This window comes from Pelmatolapia mariae, linkage group LG10_11 (assembly GCF_036321145.2).
Source record: "Pelmatolapia mariae isolate MD_Pm_ZW linkage group LG10_11, Pm_UMD_F_2, whole genome shotgun sequence".
Classification (NCBI taxonomy): domain Eukaryota; kingdom Metazoa; phylum Chordata; class Actinopteri; order Cichliformes; family Cichlidae; genus Pelmatolapia; species Pelmatolapia mariae.
The window spans coordinates 47,754,745-47,779,136 of record NC_086236.1 but is presented as its reverse complement, the minus strand read 5'-3'; the positions used below and the strand labels follow the sequence as shown (position 1 = coordinate 47,779,136).

At 39.0% G+C, this 24,392-nt stretch overlaps 2 protein-coding genes across 2 annotated transcripts in view; both read left to right on the top strand.

Annotated features, from left to right (window-relative positions):
- LOC134635783 (exostosin-1b-like) overlaps positions 1–10,303 on the top strand; it is a 40,212-nt gene extending 29,909 nt beyond the window's left edge. The window contains exons 4-11 of the mRNA XM_063485331.1: positions 887–1,006; positions 3,451–3,583; positions 4,001–4,119; positions 5,034–5,129; positions 6,276–6,365; positions 6,576–6,736; positions 6,830–7,001; positions 7,291–10,303. Coding sequence (XP_063341401.1) covers positions 887–1,006; positions 3,451–3,583; positions 4,001–4,119; positions 5,034–5,129; positions 6,276–6,365; positions 6,576–6,736; positions 6,830–7,001; positions 7,291–7,476 — 1,077 coding nt within the window. The 3' untranslated portion in view covers positions 7,477–10,303. The remainder of the gene's footprint in view (positions 1–886; positions 1,007–3,450; positions 3,584–4,000; positions 4,120–5,033; positions 5,130–6,275; positions 6,366–6,575; positions 6,737–6,829; positions 7,002–7,290) is intronic.
- A 2,856-nt stretch (positions 10,304–13,159) lies between these two features.
- Positions 13,160–22,615, top strand: LOC134637503 (double-strand-break repair protein rad21 homolog A-like). The gene is made up of 14 exons (XM_063487953.1): positions 13,160–13,287; positions 14,624–14,814; positions 14,981–15,110; positions 15,292–15,391; positions 15,888–15,994; positions 16,180–16,377; positions 16,515–16,640; positions 16,737–16,862; positions 19,052–19,275; positions 19,837–19,990; positions 20,138–20,283; positions 20,681–20,860; positions 21,043–21,126; positions 21,427–22,615. Exons 2-14 carry the CDS (start codon positions 14,671–14,673, stop codon positions 21,616–21,618), a joined length of 1,911 nt encoding a protein of 636 aa, XP_063344023.1. The 5' UTR covers positions 13,160–13,287; positions 14,624–14,670; the 3' UTR covers positions 21,619–22,615.
- Positions 22,616–24,392: the final 1,777 nt, after the last annotated feature.

Sequence of the window (24,392 nt, the reverse complement as noted above, 5' to 3'; positions counted from 1 at the left end):
GGCTTTTGCAAATTTTACTGTCATGATGTTTAACATTTAAATTGCTAACTGAGGCCTACATAACCCACCCACCCCCAATTTCTAAACATTGCACTGTCTGACCTCGTTCACTGGTCAGACAGTCTTCCTGTTCAATGGCTGCTTGTGTTTCGGGGCTTTGCTTTGAAATGTCTCCATAGGTCATGACACTGAGCTTGTCACTCATGCCGAGTGTGGTCACCATCAATTTTGCGATTTTGAATTTCCTAGGATGTTGAGTCATGGTAAAATAGTGGCCTTGTGTTAAAATGCACAAACTGCCAACACTTCTGCTTTTATACATGTACACACTTGATGTGACGGTGATGAAGGAAGCTGTAGTACCCATACTTGCCAAATGTACAAGAGACTTCAGTGCTTGTGATGAGCATTGTCAGTATCGGTTCTAGTAAAGTGTCATCATGGATTATCTATTATTAGTTCTTATGATAACATTTTACATACAACTCTAAGGGTGTTAATTCTTGTAGATGATGATGATGATGTAGATTGAAGATGAGTTTGTTTAGTTTTTTTCCCCCTAAACACTGAAGGTTTTTGGCATGTCTTAAAAAGGGATGGTAACAGCAGCATGCAGGTGTTCCTTGCTTCTTTTTTCCAGTTTTTGTTTATGTCAGCTAGCAAGTGCAAAGTGTCTGAATATTGCTGCATTTGAGGGCACATTTTCAATGACCTCCATGAATTGTTCAGTGCTGATTTGTTGGTTTTAACCCCTTTAACCTGAAACTACTATACAGCAGATATGACAGCAGAACTGATTTGTGTATTGAGATTATCCAGTTTAAGCTGTTCTTTTCTACTATCTTCATTAAAATAAATGTTCTTGCATATCTTACCTGTTCCCTAGATCCCTTCAACAGTGCGCTCCATCCACCAAGATAAGATCCTCTCCCTGAGACAGCAGACACAGTTCCTGTGGGAGGCTTATTTCAACTCTGTGGAGAAGATAGTACTGACCACACTGGAGGTACATACGCACCTACATACAACTCTCTACATGTGTGTGACTATATACAGGCGTAAAAGTGCTGTGTATTATTTGTCATATTTTAAAACCTCACTACTGTGTTAGTATTTTTCACTCCTGTATTTGTGCATAAATACAAGCGTAGAAATACAGTTAAATTATAAATCCATTAGTTGTCTTATCATTTAGGAATGATTCAATTCTTTTCATTATTCTTATCAACTTCGTAGTGACATATTATCAGTACAGACTGTGTAGTAGCACTAATACAATGAAAATGCTCAAAACCACATTGAAAACCAAGAGGAGTGATGTATATTGTTAAGCACTGCTGTCATGTTTTGAGGCTGTGTATCGCTGTGGCTTGGCTATCAATCATGTCAGTAGTTTGTTCCTGTCAGACTCCATTTATCTGTAGGCTTCCCGGTGAATAGCAGCCTATCACGCTGCTCTTGGGCTAGAGTTACAAACAGACAAAGATGAGAGCGGTAAAGAATGGAAAAGGATAAAGAGGCAAGAAAAAAAAGCAAAAAGGATATTGTAAAGCTGTGGAAGTGAGGATTTTTTTTTTCTTTAAACTCATCCTCTGTTTACATGGTTAAATATTTGTGTGTCTATAAATTTACCTGACACTATTTTATGACAACAAATGAAGGTGACCTCTAAGTGACTGAAAAACTATCTGAATGGCAGGTGAAGAAGATCATGTTACAGCTGTTTTCCATAACATGCAGTCAGGCTTATGGCTGACTGCAATTCACACCAATAATAGTTATGCTCGTATAACTTTACAGACATTTCATACCTAGAGTAAGTAAGTCAGAGCATTAGAAGGCAGAGATGGCTTTTCCGTGTCAGCGGGCTAAAGTTACAACCCCGAGAAGCTGATGTTCGATCTGTTTACACTCAGCATCTTAACCCTGTACCGACATATCCCACAGTGCAACACCAAATCAGCTATGTTTTGACTCCTGATGCACTCTTTTAGCAAGCTACCATTATCTGGGGATTCTTGATATTTTGCCATAAACAAGGTAAAAGTGAACCTGAACAATCAAGTTTATCACCACATGTATTCTGCTAGAAATAAACAGGGTTTGTTGTGGTCTGTAGCTACACCATAACTACTGAGGACACTTAACATTTCTATTAGGATATCCTCTTAATGTCTAGGAGTCATCAGGGAATGTCAGTGGGAACAGGTGATGCTGTGGGCTTGCAAAGCTTACAAGCATACAGAGTGTAATATTGGGCTAAATAACTAAACATGACTTTTAATTTCGTTACAGAGAGTCCATTGCGAAAAACTGTCATGACATTCTGAATTTTTAAAAATCGTTCTTAAACGATTTATTTAAATTTATTTATTTTAGTTTTTTTTTTTTAATTAAGAAGAAGAAAGGAAAACAAAATCAAGCATCCTCATGTTTTCCTAAAAATAAAAGGGGGAAAACTGGGTTCCTTCAGTTCTCACAAGATCACAACAACAGGGAGAATTTCATGGTTTGAGTTAAAGCTATGTCACAACTATTGTTACTCAATATTAATGATTTCAGTAAGGTAAAATATCATTTTACCGTTTCTATATTTGGTACCAGCGCACATTTTGAGCTTCGAACACACTTGATGTCAAATGCAGTGGACTGAATGATCAGATCTCATTTTTGGATTTAAAAATTCTAAAAAAAATGAGCTTGTCTTGAAAAAAATAAATGCCGCAAATTTGTCCAGCGAAATTATGTGTTTGGTCTGAGAAATATTTTTAATGCATGAAACATTCACATGATGTTTATGCATCTGGTGCATAAAGGCTTTTACTGTGTGAGGATCTTACAACATCGGATTTCAGTGTTTTGAACTGATGTCTGTTTTCACAGATTCATAGCATCTCAGTTTCTCAGTATTTACAAAATAGATCTATCACTGTCAATTCTAGTCTAAATCCAACTCTGTAATTTGTTACACATACATAAAATATACCGATGAATACATGAAATTCATTTATATAACTGGGAAACTGAAAGATGAGATATTATAAAGCACAGCCAAAAATTAGTCGACAAAAACCCTAAAAGAGGTTCAAATAACAGAATGAAAGGAGGACGTTTATTAGAAGGCACGACAAGATGAAGACAAAAAGCCCCTCATTTGTATTCTGCAGGATCCTTGTTTATTTGAAGTGACTTGTAATTTCAGTTGTTAATTTTGAGAAGTGCCAGAGGATCTGTGCCTGCACTCAGTTCCCAAGCAGCATGTTGGATTGGACATGCACAATCTCGACGCACAACTCTATTTCCTCGGTCCTTGTGAGATCAGTGAGAAGTTTCTTTGTCTTGAAATAACTCAGGAAAAGCACTGTTGTGATTTTATTTATGATCAATTTACAAATTTACTGAAAAATGTGATCTTGCCCCACCCCCCACTCCCCTCTCCTATTCCTGTAGATAATTCAGGACCGGGTGCTGCTGCACACCTCAAGAAGTAACCTCATGTGGAACAGTCTTCCTGGAGGTCTTTTCACCCTGCCTCAGTACTCCACCTCCCTGAGAGACTTTCCCTTCTACTACGCTAAGCTGGGTCAGTTAATCAATCATGCATGCAGTATAGGAACAACATTACTGGGAGACCCCAGGCTTGGTTAGACTGATTTTATTTATGGCACAACACAGAAACAGGTGGTGTGTGACAGGTGTTAAGTGCTTGTAAACTAATATGTAAATCACGGACAAGTTATGTAATGCATATTTATTATTTTATGATTTGTCAGAGAAGCACATCAGTTACACTTGCCATGTTGTGTTTGTGCTAATTTGTGTTAATTGGCCAGATATTTGGCTTGTTGTTGACACTGGGATTTGGTTAACTGGCTTCCTTTCCTTTACAGACCTAATTAGACCTGTTCAGCTATGCATCCACACAGCTTGAAGTAGATGTGTAAGAAGAAAAAGGTTTTTTTAAATTGCGTGTCCTGTTTTGGTTTTTTTTGCCTTCTAGGTATTAAGCCACCTTCTAAGTTTACAGCGATCATTCATGTGGTCACTCCACTGGTCTCCCAGTCCCAGCCGGTCATGAAGTTACTTGTCGCTGTGGCCAAATCCCAGTACTGTGCCCAGGTCAATAAAAACCCAACACACACATACACACAGCTATGCTCAGACAGACCCGATCCACAGAGGTTATTCCGTGATGCTGATGTGATTTCCTTCTGTCAGTTAATTTAAATGTTTTGCATCCTAAAATGCAGAAAGTTTCCAAAGCATTATTTAAAGACATTTTCCAGACAACCCACACAAGCAAAGCTGCTTTAGTAGGAAAGGGAGGTCTGCCGCTATGTCATTTCTCAGGTTTATCGTATCACCAAAGTGCGGCTGTTGGTTTAAAGCTGCTTTTGAACTGCAGTATTTTATTCATGCTGGAGAGATGAAGGGAGGCTGTCCAAATCATTTGCATTTGCAACATTCCTGCCACAACACATCCACCCCAACACTCCACTCTCTCCGGATCCTTTTATACTCTGGTAATGCACACTGTAGGAAATATAAGAAGCCATTAGCAGTAGAACTATGTAATGTACAGCTGTTCTGCTGACGTGAAAGTTGTGCTTAAATACTGTTGAAATTCAGACATAGAGCTGTTTAAGATATTAATGGTGGCAGTGTTTTAACTACTATGTGTCTGTGCTGTGTTTTGCAGCACGGGTTTCGGTGTGTTCATTCAATCCTGTCGCCTTTTTCAGTGAATATTGGGTTCACATTATCCATTATTTCGACCTTTTGCAAATTCACTAGAAATGTGTACTCATACAGAACTGTACAGCTAAATGTCAGTACATTTTGTTTCAACATTTACAGTAATGACACATCACTGTCGTGTAGGTGGTGTGACAGTTCTGAAAATAGATATGCAGTTTCATGAAGATGCTGTTGTCTTCTACAAAGCTAGTAAAGAGATGGTTTTGAAATTAAAATGAGGTCTTCTTCGTGGTGTTTATCTTTAATATCCATACTTTTTTCCCCTCTTTGTGCAGGTGATAGTTTTGTGGAACTGTGAAAAGCCTCTTCCTGCCAAGCACCGCTGGCCTGCCACATCAGTCCCTGTTACTGTAATAGAAGGAGAAAGCAAGGTAAAAACCTTAGGGGTGTATCTGTCATATTACGCAAGTTGTCCACATTTGGTTTCATTTCGCAAATCTTCTTAACTGAATAAAATGTATTTATTGGACTGCACACAGTATTCAACAATGTCAAAACAAAAACAGTTACTTGGTTTAAGCGGAAGTACACCTAATTTCTGTTTTTCCACATTCTTCTTGGAAGAATCACTAAAGCTCAACCTGGGCTGCGTGAGTGAATTCTATTAGTGGGAATCAGTGCAGAAGGAACAGGTGAATTTCTAAGAAGTACAGCCTTTGGGTCCTTTTTAATTTACTGTTTACTGCATGCCCTGTGATACCTTTTATGCTTTCAACACTTACTAATCTAAGGCCACAACCTCCCTAATGCAGGAGGATGCTAGAGAGTGTCAGCTGTAGGTTCAATCTCTAAACCTATTTTATATTTACCGGGAATTCGATACAAAAATGTTGGATTTATCATTTAGATCTCATAAATAATGAAAAAGACTTAAATTTTAAGCGCAAGTGCTTTTCAGACATGGCACTGGAACGTTGTGTCTTTCTCTCTCACTTCCTGGAGCTTGATTCAAGGAGGTTTATCGGTATTTATCCTGTAAACATGTTTCCAAGCAAAATGAAACTTGTAGTGTATAAGAAACTTGCAGGTATTTATTCAACCAAAGCCCCGTGGGTTGAATGCCAGTGTGGCCAACAAGGTTGTTGCTAACAGCGATTAAAAACCCATATTCTACACTTTGATTAAAAGTGACATTTAGAAGTCTAGACACATATTTATTTTTTTTAGTCCTTATGATCACTTAATAAAATAGTTATTTTTAACTATATTTAGAGAGATATATGAGAGACTGTAGGGAAAAGCACTCTTCTACTTATGGATCCTTATCTGTGTTTTTAAGCTCCTCATTAACACGGTGTGTTTGTACTGTCACTGACTCTGTAAGATGAACAGCTCTGTAGCACAAAGAGACATGAAAGACGCTGACTGTTGGTGCCGTCTGTTAAGCACATGCACCTCACTTGTGCTCATATGAGGCTAATTCATACAGTGTCATTTGGTAATCAGCTGCACAGTAAAGCTGTTTGTTCTTTTCTCTCGCCCAGTCACATTTGCTTGTGTTTTCCAAATCACACCAGGTGATAAGCAGCCGCTTTCTGCCCTACAACACCATCCCCACCGATGCTGTACTCAGTCTGGACGAGGACACGGTGCTTTCCACTACAGAGGTCAGACTGTCGTCATACTTCACTTAAAATGTACTGTGTTTTCATTTAAGACCAAAGGTTGCCAAGTTCGAGCTAGTCATTTTCTATTTATCATCTCTCTCTCTCTCTCTGTATGCTGTTGGTACGCTTCTCTGGAATCATCTGTTCTCCTGTCCTCATGTGCTGTGTTTTCTGCCTGTCTCACTTTGTTTCTCTGTGATCTCGATCCAGGTTGACTTTGCCTTCACAGTGTGGCAGAGTTTCCCAGACCGCATTGTTGGTTACCCGGCCCGTAGTCACTTCTGGGACAGCAACAAAGAGCGGTGGGGTTACACATCTAAATGGACCAATGACTACTCCATGGTGCTGACCGGGGCTGCTATCTATCACAAGTACTGTCACTCATCTCCGATTCCATTTAGCCCAGAGCTTACACAGTTTCTCCTTTTATTATAATCAGTCACTCTGTCAAACTTCCTGTTTAGATACTACCACGACTTGTACACCACCTACCTTCCAGCCAGTCTGAAGATCATGGTTGACCAGATGTCCAACTGTGAGGACATTCTCATGAATTTTTTGGTGTCGTTGGTGACTAAACTGCCACCTATCAAGGTCACCCAGAAGAAACAATACAAGGAAACCATGATGGGACAGGTGGGGCATTTTTTTTTTTCTTAAATCGTGTGGATGGTTTTGTGGATTTGTTTATTATCATCCACAGTTAAGTGTTCTATACTCTGATAGCCTTTAGTTCCACTAAATCCCTCCTGTCAAGGAACAAAACAAAACAGCCGTCATTTGTAAACCTGAATTTAAATTTGTATTCTTGCAATATTGCCTCAGAAAGGTCACTGTCATTGGTGATGAATCATTTATTTTGTTGATCTCTTACCCTGTGCCACTGTCTGTGTCTCTCGCACCTCTCAAAACCTTCCATCCACAGAGCTCCCGAGCATCTCGTTGGGCTGACCCGGACCATTTTGCCCAGCGTCAGACCTGCATGAACAAGTTTGCCAACTGGTTTGGCACCATGCCCCTGATCCATTCTCAAATGAGGCTGGACCCAGTCCTGTTCAAAGACCAGGTGTCCATATTGCGGAAAAAGTACAGGGACATAGAGAGGCTATAACCTTCCTGAGCCCCCCCGTTCTCTGGACACTACAAAGTAAGAGCGAGGGGGGCAACCATACAGAGATGCGCACAGCCTTTTCAGAGTTGCATGGATGGATCAGTAGAGAAACAAATGGGGTTTGGAACTGGGGAAAAAGAAACTGGAACAGATGCGGCTGTGTCTTTTTTTTGTTCTTGGTACTTCCTCCGTGTCTCCTTTCTGACCTACTGTTATGTGTACTGTAGAGACCTGACCACAAGGGTCCCACTATTTACACTGACTACCACCTGCTGAAGCTCACCTGAGGAGCTAAAGGTTCTCGACCTTGAAGCAAAGCGGTCTTGGAGTCTGAATTCACAGCTTGCTGCGTCAGTGTCCCATCAGTGGCAAACCACTTCCAACCCCGCTGAAAGAGACAGGTCTGGTCTGTACACTATGCACAGGATTCTGAAAGTTTTTGCTGATAGAATATTACTGATAATTATGAAGAGGATAACACTATTTTGGGTTGTGTTTAGCTATTTTTTTATACAGTGGATGAACGGCCAGCACTACTCTTTCTGTATTGTCTTAAAACCAATAGTTTAGAGTGGGTTAAGAGAGGAAACAAAGCCGCGACCACAGAATTGAGTTACGATCGTTGATCTGACATTCACAGTGCCTCACAGTTTTATCTGATGCCGTTGGGATCTGGGAATCTCCGAAAAAGACATGGTGCAAAATGAGCACTTTGATCTTGCTGCTGTCGGTTTTATTTTATTTTGTTGGTTTCCCCCTGTCATTTGTTATTTTCTGTGTAAATGAAATCATGGAACGTGGAGTAAAATCTTCCTAGTCAGCTTTTATATATTTTGTTGTAGCTCTTTCATTCATGCTTTCATTCATATGAGCAAAAAAAAAAAGAAAAAATCTGATTCTTGTCATGTGCTATTCTGATTACATTCTCATAGTATAATTATAATGGTGTTAAAGCCAACTTACACAACTAGATTTGCAAATGCAGGGATAGAAATCTCTCATTAAATCCAGGACTGTACTTCCCTGAGAGCTTTTTAGAAAGGAGTCTTCTTAAATAACAAGCTAGGATACTTGTACATGTGTTTTGGCTAGAACAATACAGCTTTGCCTTTGTTAGAACAGGTTTAGCAAACTGTATGAGCCAACTACTTGAAACACAAACCACTGTGAAAAGGCAAGAAAAAAAACTTTTTGGCAAGATTTATATATATGCCTAAATCATTTAAACCCTTTATCTAATTTAAAAATGATACTGAAGAGACTACCACTTTTCCCCACTTAGAATAAATAAATAGGACGCGGATAACAAACATTTGCACCGAGCATTTGCCATATTTCGAACAGGCTGGGTAGAAATATTCAACTTGGGGAATGTCCTGGAGATCCTGTAGTAAGGGATTATTCTCAATGTTCCTTTTAAAGAATACACACAATCAAAATCCTCTCTGATAATTACAGATTTAAACTTGCCCTCAGATTGGCATTATGACACTGTGCGTACCCCGCATTTAACAAGTGTAATCCAAAACAAAGACACTGGAAAGTATTTTCCATAATTCAGTACGTCAGTCTGGTAAATTACTTATCTCCCAGCCTCTGCTACATATATTAGTCTTCTAAATCTGAGAGACATATCTAATTTTCTGCAGTAATATATGCTGACTGCCAAGAAGAAACCGGGATTTTCTGCTTCTTTATTAAACAATTTCTGATTGTTGGATCCCATTAGCAGCATTTGATTTTTGGTTTATATGTCATATCATTTTATCTAAAACGTTGTCACGTGTTGATTTTTAGAATGGGGCATGTGTTTTTGAATCACTGCATCATCCAGGCAAAATGTAATGCAATTCTTTAGAACTCTAACCCCTTAACCCCTGTACATCCTTTAATAATTTGTTTTTTTTTGTTTGTTTCTGTTAGTTTTTTTTAAAAAAAGAAGATCAAACATATGATTAGTTTGATAAGCTCCTCGGCCCTTCACAGAACCCAGTTTGTTTGTGCCAATACAAGCATTAGTTTTTTTCCATTTCCCTTTCTCATATGAAGAACTCCATGCACCTTCTCATATTTATTTGGTCCAGCAGGTGTTTTTTTTTTCTGTCTATATGGGAATGTGACAAAAAGGAAGGGGAAGTCCAAAGATCAGGGTGCTGCATGGTATTTTTCACTTCAGAGAATGTGCTATCAGCTTGACAGTAAATTTAAAAAACAAAAAACAGAATTGCATTTCTGAAATAAACTCGGTGCAATATATATAAGGTGACATTTTCTCTATCTTTTTCTTTTCTCTGCCCTTGTGTTAATATCTGAGAGGGCGAGAGGTTACATATTGATGTGCCTTCAGAAGAAATACTGTCATGAGTTTAAAGTTTTCCTCATCTGCCTTTTGCTTCGTAGTGTTTTTTTTTTTCCTTTATCAAAATCCAGTAACTCATAGTGGCAGCCTAAATGATATTGTTCAACACTGGAATGCTATAACCACACATCTGATACAAACATTCCTGCCTTTTCTGTAATAGGATCATTTTTCAATGTCTTCTTGAACTCATCCTGACACGCACACTGCCTTGTATTACTGTACTTGCGAATTCCCCCCAAAATCCTCCTCCTTCCCAGTTGTCATAGCGGTAGTAGTACATGTAATACACATACTGTAAATTTTCACACGCGGTATTCATCTGACAGGATTGTGACCTGAATGAATCTCTGCCTGCTTCCTTCACTCTCTTCTGTAACTGCAGACCTAATTTTATAGAGATTAAACTGGAAAGATAGTGGAAAATTCTGAATTTTGTAAAATGAATTTTATAAAAACAAATCAGGGGGGAGAAAAAAAATCTAATAAAATGTTTGATATAAGTTTACGGTTTTCTTTGTGTGGTTTTTGGTTTTAATTTTCGTTACTTTGAAACTAAAGTTGGAATTTTGTTTGGCTGCGATCCGGATACCCTTTTTGCTCTGTTCCCTTTTCCCGTTTGACCTGCCCACAACCCATTTTTAGGCTCCCGAAACATATTTTGTGTATTAGGCCTGTGTACCGTGCACACTAAAGGAGAGCCAAACTGAATAATGCTTCAAGCTTCCTCCTTGTGCTTGTGTGAATTTCATCCTATGCCAAGAAACTGCAGTGTTTACATAAATCTGTGTCAGGATGATTGGTTTAGACACGCTGCATAAATAACAGCATCTATCCAGGATGATCCCATGGTGTATGAGAGCTGCCAACTCAGCTGGAGCAACAGCTACAGGAAAGATTGCTTCCCTCCAATACACACGCACGCACACACACACAAACTCAACTGGTCAAAACTCAAAGCAAAAAAAGATCTGCAGTTGGAAAAAGCTGGACTAATGCCCAGTCAGGATGAATTATCATGTCACACCAAAAAGAACACCATTTGGACACTCACACCAGGTCCACATCCACGGTGTGGTCCAATTCAGAAAGAAATGATTTAGATGCGTCGCTGAAAATGTGTCGTTTTAGATAAACTGAAGTGGGAAACTACAGAGATGATACCGCTGGAGTTTTTCCACAGCACCTTGGGGATGCTATCCAATGCCAAAAGTATTCTTGTATTTTTTTTTTTTTAAATGTTATGCAAATCAGTTCAACTTCCCTTAATCCTGGTGATGAGATGTGTATCTGCTGTGGTGATGGGTCTCAGTTTTGGCAGGCAGGACAATTCCCTGCTGTCGGATTAAGCACTGTGACTCAGGGCCAAATCTGAGAAATGCCACTCCCTATCAGATATCATTATGCCATGCTAAGAGAAATGATTGAGGACACACTCAAGCTTGAGAAAGAGAAGAAAGGGCTTCTTTTTCTCTCTCTCTATCTCTGCTGCATTTGATGTCATAAGACATATTATTTTCTGTAGCGCCAATATAGATCTCTTGGGATATGGGAATTTATATAGTCATGGTCATGGTGTCTGTTTGCCTTACTTTACTTCAAACACTGCAACTAAAAACAATGTATTATAAAGGATTTCATGTTTGTTCCATGCTGCCTTTTGGGATAAAATCCTGAGAGTCATTGTGCATTTTGAACTATGTTGAGGGAGCACATTTGCTTTTCTGTTACACTTTTATTGCAAGTGGTATAAAACACTTAACCGTCTTTATCCATAATTTAAAAAAAAGTAGATGATATCTAGTCTATGCAAATAGATATATTTAAAGAAAACTAAGCACGTGAGGAATAAGTCACTTAGAGTTTGAAAAGTACATTTGCAGCTCATCTGAATGCCATACAGGACTTCTAACAGGCAGTTACGTTACAGAAGAGTTGATGGTGCTCCCTGTGGTGACTTAATTGAATACATTTAGATTAGGCACATTACTGCTCTAATAACCAGAATCAATTAATTTCACAGGATTAAAGGAATCCAAGTCCTCAGTATTTGCCTAGATAAAAATCTCCAGCTGTTTGTAGGCTTCATCCTTTTCTGCAAGTGTCTGCATATCTCTGCATATAAGAATGCAGTACAGCCTAAGTGGGGTTTTTTTTTCAACTTAAATAGAGCTTTGCAGATAATAATATACTTCTGTTTTTTAGATGTAGATAATCAGATGCATTCAGGCTTTGACTCAAACCTTGTACATCAAACGTAGGAGCTCATCTAAAGCAGGAAAGCATCAACAGAGAAGTGGCTGCTTTCTCTAAAGCTATTAAGGCGTATCCGTCACATCATAGCTGCAGACAGCAATCATCTAGATAATATTATCTTGTTTAACAGATGGAAGCTCAAAACTGTGTTGTGATCCAGACGTGGCTCTGGAGTAAAATGTGTTAAAATGGGTCATAGACTATTTTCTAAAACTTCATACGATGTCCCCATAAATTAGTGATGTAATCCATTCAAAAACCTCCATCCAGTTTTGAAATCTATTCACTTTTTATGTATTTTTCCCCCAATGTAATTTGGCCTAGATCACATTGACCGAATGCACGAGAAAAAATGTGGCGGTATTATGTGATTGTGGTGCAAACAGACCTTGTGACTTCATACTGTCAGGTTAGGATTTGATGTTCACTGAAGATGACTAATAATATTGTTATAAATCAGTTCTTTAACAACGAATTTAACAGAGTAATTCCTCTGATATCTCCCTCATATAGTGATACAGAGCTTTGCTGCTGCTGCTAAATTACAAACATGCTCAGCTGGCAGCAGTTCTAATGCAACAGATGCTGTAGCCTATGAGACAAATCCTCTTAGTGCATTTTGTAATTTGATTGTAGATGAGTCAGTCTGTTAGCCATGTTCCTCATCTCTGTGTCTAAAATGGTTTATGGACTGCATGGATGACCACTTCACTGCACACTAAGGATACTGTTAAAAGGATTGACATTGTTTGAGTGTTACCATCCCATGTGAATACAACCGATCATTTTTTGCTCTTTACACATTCTTTAACATAACCTTGATTACCTCAGTCGCCTTAGCAAGTCCTAAAAAAGATTAATATGTATTATTGTGGTTGTTGTTGTTGTTGGAATTTTAATAATACATACACGCTGTATATTTCAGAATTTAAAATTACCTTGGCGAGCTCTGTGCAACAGCGCCTCCTATCCTCCGCTGCCGTTCACAGCAGGCTGTCTGTTAGTATCACCCTTCTTAGCAGACTCCTCCTCCGCCATTTTTGACTGTAAACATCCTGTCGATTTTAAAAGGACAGCGGTGAGCGGGAGGAAGGCGACTGGCGCCATCTTGGCTGTTTTAATGAGTACAACAGGGAAGAATTTGCTGGGAGAAATAACTTAATCATTGGGGTTTCGCTCAAGAGGGGATACTGTCGGTAAGTGTGTTTGCAGCGGAAATATTTGGGCGCCGTTTTGTGTATTTTACAATAGGAAGTAAGCATGCATGTGTGAGTTTATTCACTGCGGCCTTCAGTGTAAAAGCAGCCGTTAGCCAGCAGTTAGCGATAGTATTGTGCTAGTGTAGAGGGAAAAAGTATGGGCGCCTTGTTCCTGTGCGCTTCACTTCCCCCCTCATGTGCTTCGCTTGTGTTCTTGCCATTTTATAAAATTTGTGGTTTTGCTCAAATTAAGTTAATTCAGTTTGATCCACATTTTCTGCTTCACCGCGAAGCTGCTCACTGCTTCTTTTGTAGTTAGCTGCTGGCTAATTTAGTTCATCCCACTTGATGGCGCCGGCTATTTGCTGGCGCAGACCACTCTTTGGCGCTTTTAACGTGTTAAACTGTCTGAAGTCCGTGTTCAAAGACGCGTGGGGCTTTTCTAGTTAATTATTGCATTTGGGAAATGTAAAACTTTGTCGTATTATTGAAGTTAAGCGCCGCCAAAGTGTGACTTTCTACAGATAGACATGTGCATTTACAGTGTTTGCCTCGGAGAGTGGGAAATAGGCGGAACTTGAATGAAGTCACGGCGCATGTTTTGATAACGTTCAAATCTCACTTTCTATGTGTAGTTAGTATCTTACCAGCAGTAAGTAACAATTAAAGTTGCATAACTTTAATTTATTTGTAATAAAGTATACGAAGTGCTTCGAGGGAGCTCAATTGGATTTTAGAGTTAATGTAAGTATGAAGTAGCTACGGTAAATCCAGCTAGCAAGCCCCCTGCTTAATATGAGCGGCGGCTTTCGAAGTTGTCTTAAAATGTTAATTTGAGATACAATAGACCGCTGTTTATTAAATAGAAGCATGCTGATGGCATTATTGTTTAAAATATGTGATAGTGTCTTAACCTGCGACTTGTTGCCCAACTCAGGCTTGGTGGCCTGGTTAAGTTTTGGATCTCTATTCCACAACCTGCATGCGTGTCCATCCGTTTTATTTGTAATGGCTTGTTTTGTTGGAACATCAAGGTTATATGTAATTAAGCAATAGGTTTTATTTTTGGCTTAAATATTCAGCATATTTCTGAACAAATGATAGTTGCAGCGTATTACTAAGTAATAATTCTGTGCAACTATCCAGTGGTGTTTTCTTCGACTTTTTTAAAAAATAGATTTGACTCTTTTGACTGTTCTTGATGTGGGATTAAGTGTTGAGGGTTGTATTGTTGAAGTAGGGCAAAAGCTGCATTGTTTTTCCACAAATCCTAAGGGATGGTAATGCTTTTGTCTTGACTTTTTTTTTTTTTACTACTTTATTATGTTTACAGGTAAATTATACCACAGGGTGAGCGTGTGACCCAGGAGAAGCAGGGCAATGTTCTACGCCCACTTTGTCCTCAGCAAACGTGGGCCGCTGGCCAAGATCTGGCTGGCGGCCCATTGGGACAAAAAGCTGACCAAGGCCCATGTGTTTGAATGCAACCTCGAGAGCAGTGTGGAGAGCATCATCTCACCCAAGGTAACACAACAAAAATAGTTTCAGGTATTCTGGTGGTTCTACTGTAGACTTTTTAGTCCACTTTCTATGCTTGTTTTGATCTTGAGCTGGTGAAATACTAAAACAGGACAAATAACCCTGTAAAAATTAATTTTCTTTGAGCATTTTGGGCACTTTTGTTTTTTAGGTGAAGATGGCATTGCGTACATCAGGCCACTTGCTCCTTGGGGTGGTGAGAATTTACCACAGGAAGGCCAAGTATCTGCTTGCTGACTGTAATGAAGCTTTCATCAAGATCAAAATGGCTTTTAGACCAGGTAAGGCAAATTTTTTTTTTTCTGTTTCTTGAAGTTTTGATCGGTTTTCCCCAAACAAATAAAAACAATTTCCAGCCCATTGCTGTGGTACTGACTTTCGTCCATTGTGCTACACCTCATAAATAAGAACCACATACAAAGTTGTGTGTTTAAAACTATGTTGCTGCTTGTCTGTGTTCAGGTGTAGTGGATCTACCTGAGGAAAACAGAGAGGCAGCGTACAATGCTATCACCTTACCTGAAGAATTCCATGACTTTGACCAGCCACTTCCAGATCTGGAGTAAGTCAACTATGTAAACGACTCTTATTTTGTAATTTCTACCGAATACTTTTGTCATTTGTAGGATGCACTGTAAGGTCTGTGTTTTCAGTCCTTGGTGTTAAGTATGACAGCAACGCATGCCTCCAATTTTTGCTTTCATCAACCATTTTTATTGTCAGTGGAGCCCATCTCATTGCACAAGTGCCATCATTACACAGATTGATTGTTCAATAACAGAAAGATGAAAACTTTGTAAATAAGAGCAGCTATTTGGTGATTCAAACAGTGGTGACAGAAACCAACATGGGCTATTGTAGCTAATGGAATTCTGTATACTACATCGAAAAATGTAGTTCTGCAAGTTGTTGTTAATTGCAGTACTTATTTATTTATTTATTTACAATACAAGTATATTGAGTTTCAGTGATGGGCTGACATGGAGGCTTTATAATAACGTCATAGGCAACTGTTTGACTCATCTCTAATACCTTTGTTTGCTTTCTCCTTCAAATAGTGACATAGATGTTGCTCAGCAGTTCACCCTGAACCAGAGCAGAGTAGAGGAGATCACCATGAGGGAAGATGTCGGCAACCTGAGCCTCTTGCAAGACAATGACTTTGGTAGGTCCTCATGTGTATACACACACACCACACAACCCAACCCTGGTAATGGTCACCACACTTGGCAAATTTAGATTTACTAATTATGTCTTTGTTATCCATTGGTGTTTGAAATGTTTAATTCATTTCTGTGTAATGAGAAATGTGGTGTATATTTTATAATAATACTCTGCTGTACTCATCAGCTGACTTTGGCATGGACGACCGAGAGATGATGCGTGATGCCAGCACATTTGAGGAGGATATAATACATGGTGCGACGGCTTCTAACCTGTTGCTTGAGGCTGAACCTGGTCCAGCTAATCTTCCTGACAAATCCAACCACATGGAGTATGATGACTTTGGGGATGGCTCCATGGGCAACAGTGATGGGGGGATGCTGGGTGAGAAACATATTTGTTTACAGATTGGGATCTGGTGACCACATCATCATCACAGCCACATCATTCTCATACTTGGCAAACAATTCTTGTTCTGTGAGATATGATAACATGATAAAGTTAAATGTATTATTTCTCAGTTGACAAACTGCTGAGCTCTGAAGACGGCGGCGGTATCTTTGACGATCCTCCAGCTATTACAGAAAGTGTCATGATGCCTCCAGATCATGGTGATGATGAGGATGACTTTGACAACCTCCAGTCACGTAAGTAAACAAAATTGTAGAAACTATGGTGATAAAACTCCTCAGTTGTGTGCCGTTATAAGTGACCATATTGCCTCTTTTGATGCGTGTGTCCAGCGGGCCCAGACAGCCCAGACTCAGGTCCACCAGAGCCCCTGCCTGCCATGGCTGACCAGACAGAACAGACCACTCTGGTTCACAATGAGGAGGAGGCCTTTGCCCTGGAGCCCATTGATATCACTGGTAAGTCCCTGCTCTTTTGTTGAGATGAAAGGCTGCATTAAAGAGGAGAAAAAATTGAATTGAATTCTTTATTTATTATTCTTTATTACAGTTATTATTATTACAGTTTTACTCTTTTTAATTGCGCTCCAGAAACAGAAGGGTCTCTATAGTCAATGCTGCATAAACACACTCGCTCTGCAATTTTAAATGCTTAAAAGTGATTAGTTTATGGCAATAAGCATCAAGTAGCCACAAAATTAAAACCAACTACAGATAAAGTTAATAACATTACACTTTTTCTTTAGTTCTGTGATAGCTTTTCTATTTAATGTCTCTAGTTGTACTGAGAAATTTGAAGGCAATACTGCAAATTAATAGGAATGAAGAAAGGCTCAAATTTCTGTAATATATATAATTTGCTTAGAGAGCAATTAACTTTTAGTTTTATTTGTCTATATTTTGCAGGATGAGCCACATAGTTGCAGGTGTACCCAGTTTTGATAGGAAGCTAATTTCCTCACTTCCAATAAACATGCTTAGTGTAATACATTCTTACTGTCTTTAGGTAGTAAAGTGCAGGAAATGGCCTATATAGAGTGGAAGCATGAAAATACAGTGCAGGCTGTATTTACGGTAGAGCTGGGCGATAGAACGATAACGGTATGTATTGCGAAATAACTTTTTCTCGATAGAAAAATTAAACTATTGCGATAGGCCTCATCTCTCTTGTCCTCTTAAAAAAAAAAAAAAAAGGAACAGCCAATCCAAATTAAGTAGCGCAGCGTCTTGTCACGTGACTAGTTACGTACAGCACAAGTGCCAAGGCGCACATGTGTATTTGTTTTTGCAGCCGGGCCGCCCGGGTAATGAAGGAAATGAGTTTGCCGACTAGAGAAAAATCAACCGAGAGCGTGAGCGAAGGTTACCGAACCGATTATAGTTCCAATTCCGGAGAGATTGTCGAACGGAAGGGCCATAGAAGTTCCGTAGTGTGAAGGTATTTCGGCTATTTCAAGTCTGACAAAAAACAGAGTAGCGCGCACTGTAAATTGTGCCAAAAGCAAGTCTGGAAATACAATAAACCGGTGCATGCTCAATCTCTGACTGAAAGCGCTAATTCGTCATTCGGCTTTTGTCAGACTAAAGTAACTGTTTGAAAAGCTAAGCTATACACCAAGGAGAGATTGAGAATTTCCTTTTAGTTCTCAGTTTATTTGATATTGACAAAAGTTAGTCAATTTTGTCTGTTCTTCTGTAAAACAAACTAAGATTTATTTTTAGAATTAATATTTTGTTTCTAAGTGGAATTGACAATTTAGTAGTCTGTTTTGTTTGTTCTATTTTGAAACTTAAACGCTTTAGCGGCTGCCTTTTGTGTAGTTTGCAATATTTGCCTTTATTTATCTGAAACTGAAGTCTCATGTTCCTTAAGTACATCTACCCTGTTGAACTTATTATGGGAAATAAATATTTAAATCAAAACAAGCTGCAGATTATTTCACATTTTACTTGTGAGCAACGGCACATTTAAATCTTACAAATATAGTTATTTGACTTATATCGTGATATATATCGTTATCGCCTGAAATGAAAAAAACATATCGTGATATGAAAAAATCTTATATCGCCCAGCTCTAATTTACGGGCATATAGTACAAATGAATTAAATGTGCCAATTGTGTATACAGCTGGAGTGATTACAACAGAACCATGTCTGCTTGGTGTAACAAACATAGGGGGAAAAAAACTACTAACTTCTCTGTAGACACAGCTTTTAAGCTGTGTCTGTTAAATTAAGCACTCATCGTAATAATTTAACCTCCTAAGACCCGAACTCTTCCATCGCATGCATTTTTAATTTCTCTTTGATATTTGGGCATATTGGGACCCGATGAATGTAAAAACAAAGAATTACCAGATTTGTATTGTTTTTTGTTTTTTTTACCTAATTTTTGTTTCTAAGAAAAATGAGAGCCACATATGAGGATATTCGTCTAAAATTTCGATAGAACAGTAGCAGTATAATGTCCTCGTAAGTGGATATCAGGCGCTTATAGAGCAAAATTGAGTATTTTGGTCTAAATAACCCAAAATGTGATGTCCACATATGTGGACGCCAGGTCCTAGGAGGTTAGTTGTAATTTTAATTGTAGGGTAGTTATGGTGAAATAACCATTGTGAACTTATTTTTTCTTGTTTCTTTTCAGTTAAAGAGACCAAGGCCAAGCGTAAAAGGAAACTGATTGTGGACAGCGTGAAAGAGTTGGACAGCAAGACCATCAGAGCCCAACTGTCTGACTACTCAGATATTGTCACCACCCTGGACCTCGCCCCTCCCACTAAGAAGCTTATGATGTGGAAGGAAACTGGAGGAGTGGAGAAGCTCTTCTCTCTGCCTGCTCAGCCCCTCTGGAATGCCAGGCTGCTCAAGGTAACAAATGCTTGTGATAAATATTCATGTATTTGTGGGTAAATGCGCACACACATTGAGAACTAACACAGACTTTCAGCTGCCTGTCTGAAATCACTGCTAAGGAATATTAGCACTTTGGCGTGCTTATTACCGCTTTCACAACAGCAGTCCAATTCTCCAAGTAGGTCAGCCTCAGTTGCTGTGTAATGGAAAGGGAGAGGAGATGGAGTAGATTTATAACATAGTATTTTTTCATTGGCATTCTGTTCAGATTGTGGGATTTAAAATGAGAGCATTGAAGGAACAGGAGGTGGAGGAAGTGATTGTTTTTGCCTCTCTTTCCCTGTCCTTTAACACTGACGTTACTGCTTCTGAATACTAAATAGAAAATGTGTCAATGCATAATTTAGGACAATTTCCTTTTGTCTCACATGAGTCCTCCCCAACAGTTCTGCATTTTTGTTTTAATACTAACTTGTTATATAGTGGTTTTTAAATTAAAAAAAAAAAAAAAAAAAGTAACACTCCTCCCTCTCACAAGTTTTTTTTTTTTTTTAACTTTTACATATCTGATACCAGATGTTCACACGTTGCCTGACGCCTCTGGTGCCAGATGAGCTGAGGAAGAGGAGGAAGGGAGGTGAAGCAGACAGTTTGGATGAGTTCCTCAAAGAACTGGAGAACCCAGAGGTGCCTAGAGACGAGGTCTTAACTCAGCACAGAGATGTTACTGGTAAGTCCTGCTGGAAATGACGAGAGGAGATCATGTCATTAGTTGTGTTAAAGCCTCAGAAGGGAGACCATCTTTCATCAAATAAGGTGGTGTTCACCTCGACAGTTGTTATTACTTTCAATTAATCTCCTTCTTTGTGTCACTCAGACCAGCCTATCATGGAGGAGCCCAGCATACTGGCAGCCTCTGCAATGGAGAGCAGCAGAACGGCCTTGGATGAAACTGTCATGCCCCCTCCCTCCACCCCCCGTGCAGTCAAACGCAAGGCTCTTGACAAAGACAGCACCCTTTCTGTGAATATCTATTTCCTCTTTTTAAAAAAAAAATAAATAAATAAAAATTATTTATGCTGTAAAATCATCAAAATTACAGATATCTAGTTTACCTTTGCATTGCGTATAACAATGTCCTGTTGTTTGTGTCTAAAATGTATATAATGGACAGCTGATTCTTGTTAGATTTTCAGTTCTTAAACAGTGTTTTCCTAGACCATGCTTAAAGATTTCACCTGGTTAGGGTCACATTCATGTTAAATGTTATTTAATAGAAAGGTTCCAACAGATTAAGTTGTTTTGAATCTGTTGAAACATCAAAAATGGGTCCAGTTGTAGAAACAAAACATTTCAGGTTACTGCACTCTGTATTAACTCGGTCCTGATTTTGATGTTTTCTGCTTTCTTTCTTTTTTAGATGGTTCCCTTGGAGCCGCAGCAGTTGGCTGACCGCTCAGTCGTGCCTCAGAGGTTAGACATGCCTCAGGTGGAATTGCCCCCAGAGGAGAGCAGTCTCAACCTCACAGAGCTTGTCCCTGAACTCAACCTTCTTGGGGAGAAGGAAAAAGACAAGAAGGATGAAAGTGATGAAGAGGAGGTGGGTGGAAATAGCCTATTCTTTTATTTATTTACATGCAAAACTGGAGAATTTGTAGTTGACAGTGTTGCCAATTTGTCCAAAGTTCCCAATCAAGAGAAGTAGTTTTTCTGTCTGTGTGGCTATACATGTGTGGACCAGTTGATGCTAATCATTGTTTTTTGTTTTGTTTTGTACTTTAGGAAGAGGAAGGGCAGGGTGGAGATCAAGATCAGGAAGAGAAGAGATGGAACAAGAGAACCCAACAGATGCTGCATGGTCTCCAGGTAAGAAAGCTGTTATGGTGCTTACACATTTCTGAAAATGGAATTTAAATAACTAAGCCTGTTAACAAGTAATAATGAAAAGGCTTTGGGTAGTTCACAGAGTGCTTTAAAAAAACAACAACTAACCTTTTTACTTTACTTGCAACGTGGTTTGGATGGATTTAATCCATGGTATGGATTTAAATTTGAAACAGGGTAGTCTTTAAGAACTTTTCCTCACGAAATGACCTCAACAGTGAGAATCATCTCAAAGTTGTGTTATGTTTGATCATACATCTATTTAATGCTTTTGTCTCATAGCGCGTTATGGCTAAGACTGGTGCACAGTCTGTTAGTCTGCTGGACTTGTGCCGGAACAACAACAGGAAGCAGGCAGCCGCCAAGTTTTACAGTTTCCTCGTCTTGAAGAAGCAGCAAGCCATCGAAGTGACCCAGTCTGAGCCCTACAGCGACATCATCGCCACAGCTGGACCAAAATTCCACCTTATTTAGACATTGGAAGAACCAACAAACACTCTGCTTGCAACAGGCATACATTTTTGATTACTCAACTATTTGCCTTTTTATTTTGTGTTTTCCTGATGGCCCCCCCACTTTTTTTTTTTTTTTCTTCTTCTTCTTCCCTGGGGAAAGGGGGAGGGATTAGGCGCGAATGGGTTGGAAACTTTTTAAAATAACAGATTTTACTGTACTACAGATTGAATCATGCAGTATTCTTGGTTCAAATGGAGCGAGGAAGAATGTTTAACAGAATATTTATAAAGCAACATTTTTCAGTCACCAATTTGTAAACTTTTAAGTTAAATTTCTATTGTCTGCTTATTCCTTGAGTTTTGTATCATTGCCCCTGTTTCAACTGAAATATTGCAGATTTTAGATAAAGCCCCCCAGTGTACTTTTCAATAAAACATCCTGTAATGACTGTCCATGTTCTGCAAAGGTACTGTTTTATTGCTCAGAAGTGTAACCTTTCCCATCCTCTCCTTGTTGCACTTGTTCTTTGAAAAACAAAATGTTTAATCTGTTTTTTTTTTTTAGTTTTTTTTTTTTTTAAGAAATTGGTCGATCTTACCTGGCATTAAATATCACGTATCAGATGTATAATTCAGGAAGTTTGTCGATTAAGTTTCATGTAAATTTCTTTTTTGTACCTTTTTAAGTTTATGCTTATTCACCTCTTTGCATTATATAACTAGGTAATGTCCTTGTTACAGTTAAGTTCATTATCCCACCTTTTTAGTCTTTGGGTAACTTCTAGTTGTGATACATCTGTAAAGATTTGAAATAAAGTGTTTTAAGTACTTTGATTACTAACAGGAGAGTATTGATTCACCTTAAATTCAAAGGCTCATTTCTGCTTTCAGTTTTTTCTTGTAGCTTGACCATGTAAAGAAAGCACTGAAATGCAAAAACCAGAGACTGGGATCAAAAATACTAAATGTTACAGTTGTGAGCATAGATGACATTGTGGGCATAGATGTCATGGAAATGTAGGGCCTTTAATGGTTTTAAACTTGGTAAGAAAAATCATTAAAAGGGTGGAACAATTGTATAGTATACATCTTTAATGACTTAAAAAAATTGGTTTAAAAGTTTTAATGTATTTGGGGTTATCTTGAATGTAAACTGTATGCAAACTGAGTGAAAATTGTATGCACAAGCTCAAGTGTGTGTGTTAGCTAGCCGTTAGCAAGCTCTACCTTTTGAACAAGCTTCTGGCATAATTTTGGCAGGATATTTGACCAGTCCTCTTTGCACGATTGGTAGAGTTTATTTGAACTCAGGAATGGCTTTGGGGAGGCCTTTCTAGAAGCTTAATGTTAGATTGCTGTATCTTAATCAGATTTGGTGTGTTTTGGGGATTGTCCTATTGAAATGGCTACTAACCATGTAGCTGTTGATTAGTCCTCTTCATTCACTATTACAGAGCTTCCCAAAGTGTGGGGCCCACCCCCTAGGGGGGGCGTGGTATGAAAGGGGGGGGGGGGGGGGGGACGCTTGGACACTGCTAGCACGGGCGCCCACACAAACGCAAAGCAGGAGATGAAGCATCGCTGAATATGTTTCCAAACCAACTTCATTCTAAGCCAAAGACTAGAAAATATGGTGAAGCATATCTTCCCTTTGGTTTCACCTGCACAAGTGCCAAGGTAGGTCTCCCCTGCAGAATTGGTTTTCCCTTCGTCGGGAGCACGCGCTGGGCTGTTCAAATCACGGACAAACAGTATCCCACATTCTTGATTTTTAGTTCACAAGCACTTCTCATAATGACTAACTACTCCTGACATTTTGGAGATGTTAGCTCTTTATACAGTAAAGTTACAGCGGGATACAAATAATATCAGGCTGATCCTGCCACGTTTTGTCCCCCGGTTCAAATCACGGACAAACAGTATCCCACAGTTGTTTATGTTTTTAAACCCATTTTGCACAGAGAGGCATTTTTTGAAAAATGTATTGATAGCAATGTTGAATATTATTACACAGGAAAAAAACAACTACATGTAAAATAATTACACCATGACGCCTCTGCCTTTCTAAATGGAGGGACAGTAACTGCGTGTGTGTATGTAAGCGTTTAAAAACTGAAGATAGTCAGATTAACAGTAACAGTACTTTGTCTCTATCTGCCATTCTGCAATTCATCTCATGTAAACAATAACGTGGCGCACAGCGTGACGTGAAAAAAGGCACATACCTTTGACGTTGCGTGACGAACTCTGTATTCCTGTCCACACATAAATGCAAAAAAGGAGTTTTAAAAAAATCTCAGTTTTTCGGTGATTCGAAACGCCGAACATTTTTTCTTGCAAAACAAAGGGGGGCCTAACAAAAAAAGTTTGGGAACCACTGCACTATTACATCTGCCTTGTGCAATACAATATAACACTGCCAGCAAAATAGCCCCATATCATGTTGCTACCACCACCATGCTTGATAGCTGGTACAGTGTTTTTAGGATTGAAAACCTCACCTTTACTCCTCCAAACATACCTATTGTCATTGTTACCAAATAGCTCACACTTCTCATCTGACCACGAAACCTTTCTCCAGAAGGCATTTGTCAATTGCAAAATTAAGTTAAGCTTGACAGTCGATTTTAGAGCAGGGACTTGTTTCTTAGTTGACAACCTCTTACTTCGTGGTGATGTAAAACTGTGGATAGTTTCCATTTCATGATGTGCTTAAGCTTTGATGGTTCATGGGTGTTCCTGAACGCCCTAAAACATTCTTATCTATCTATCTATCTATCTATCTATCTATCT

Bases quoted from the DNA above. Each gene is read 5' to 3' on its own strand.
- LOC134637503 (XM_063487953.1), top strand. From the start codon at position 14,671: ATGTTCTACGCCCACTTTGTCCTCAGCAAACGTGGGCCGCTGGCCAAG. The intron at 15,392-15,887 runs GTAAGTCAACTA...TCCTTCAAATAG, and splicing joins CAGCCACTTCCAGATCTGGA to TGACATAGATGTTGCTCAGC. The intron at 16,863-19,051 runs GTAAGTCCCTGC...GTTTCTTTTCAG, and splicing joins GGAGCCCATTGATATCACTG to TTAAAGAGACCAAGGCCAAG.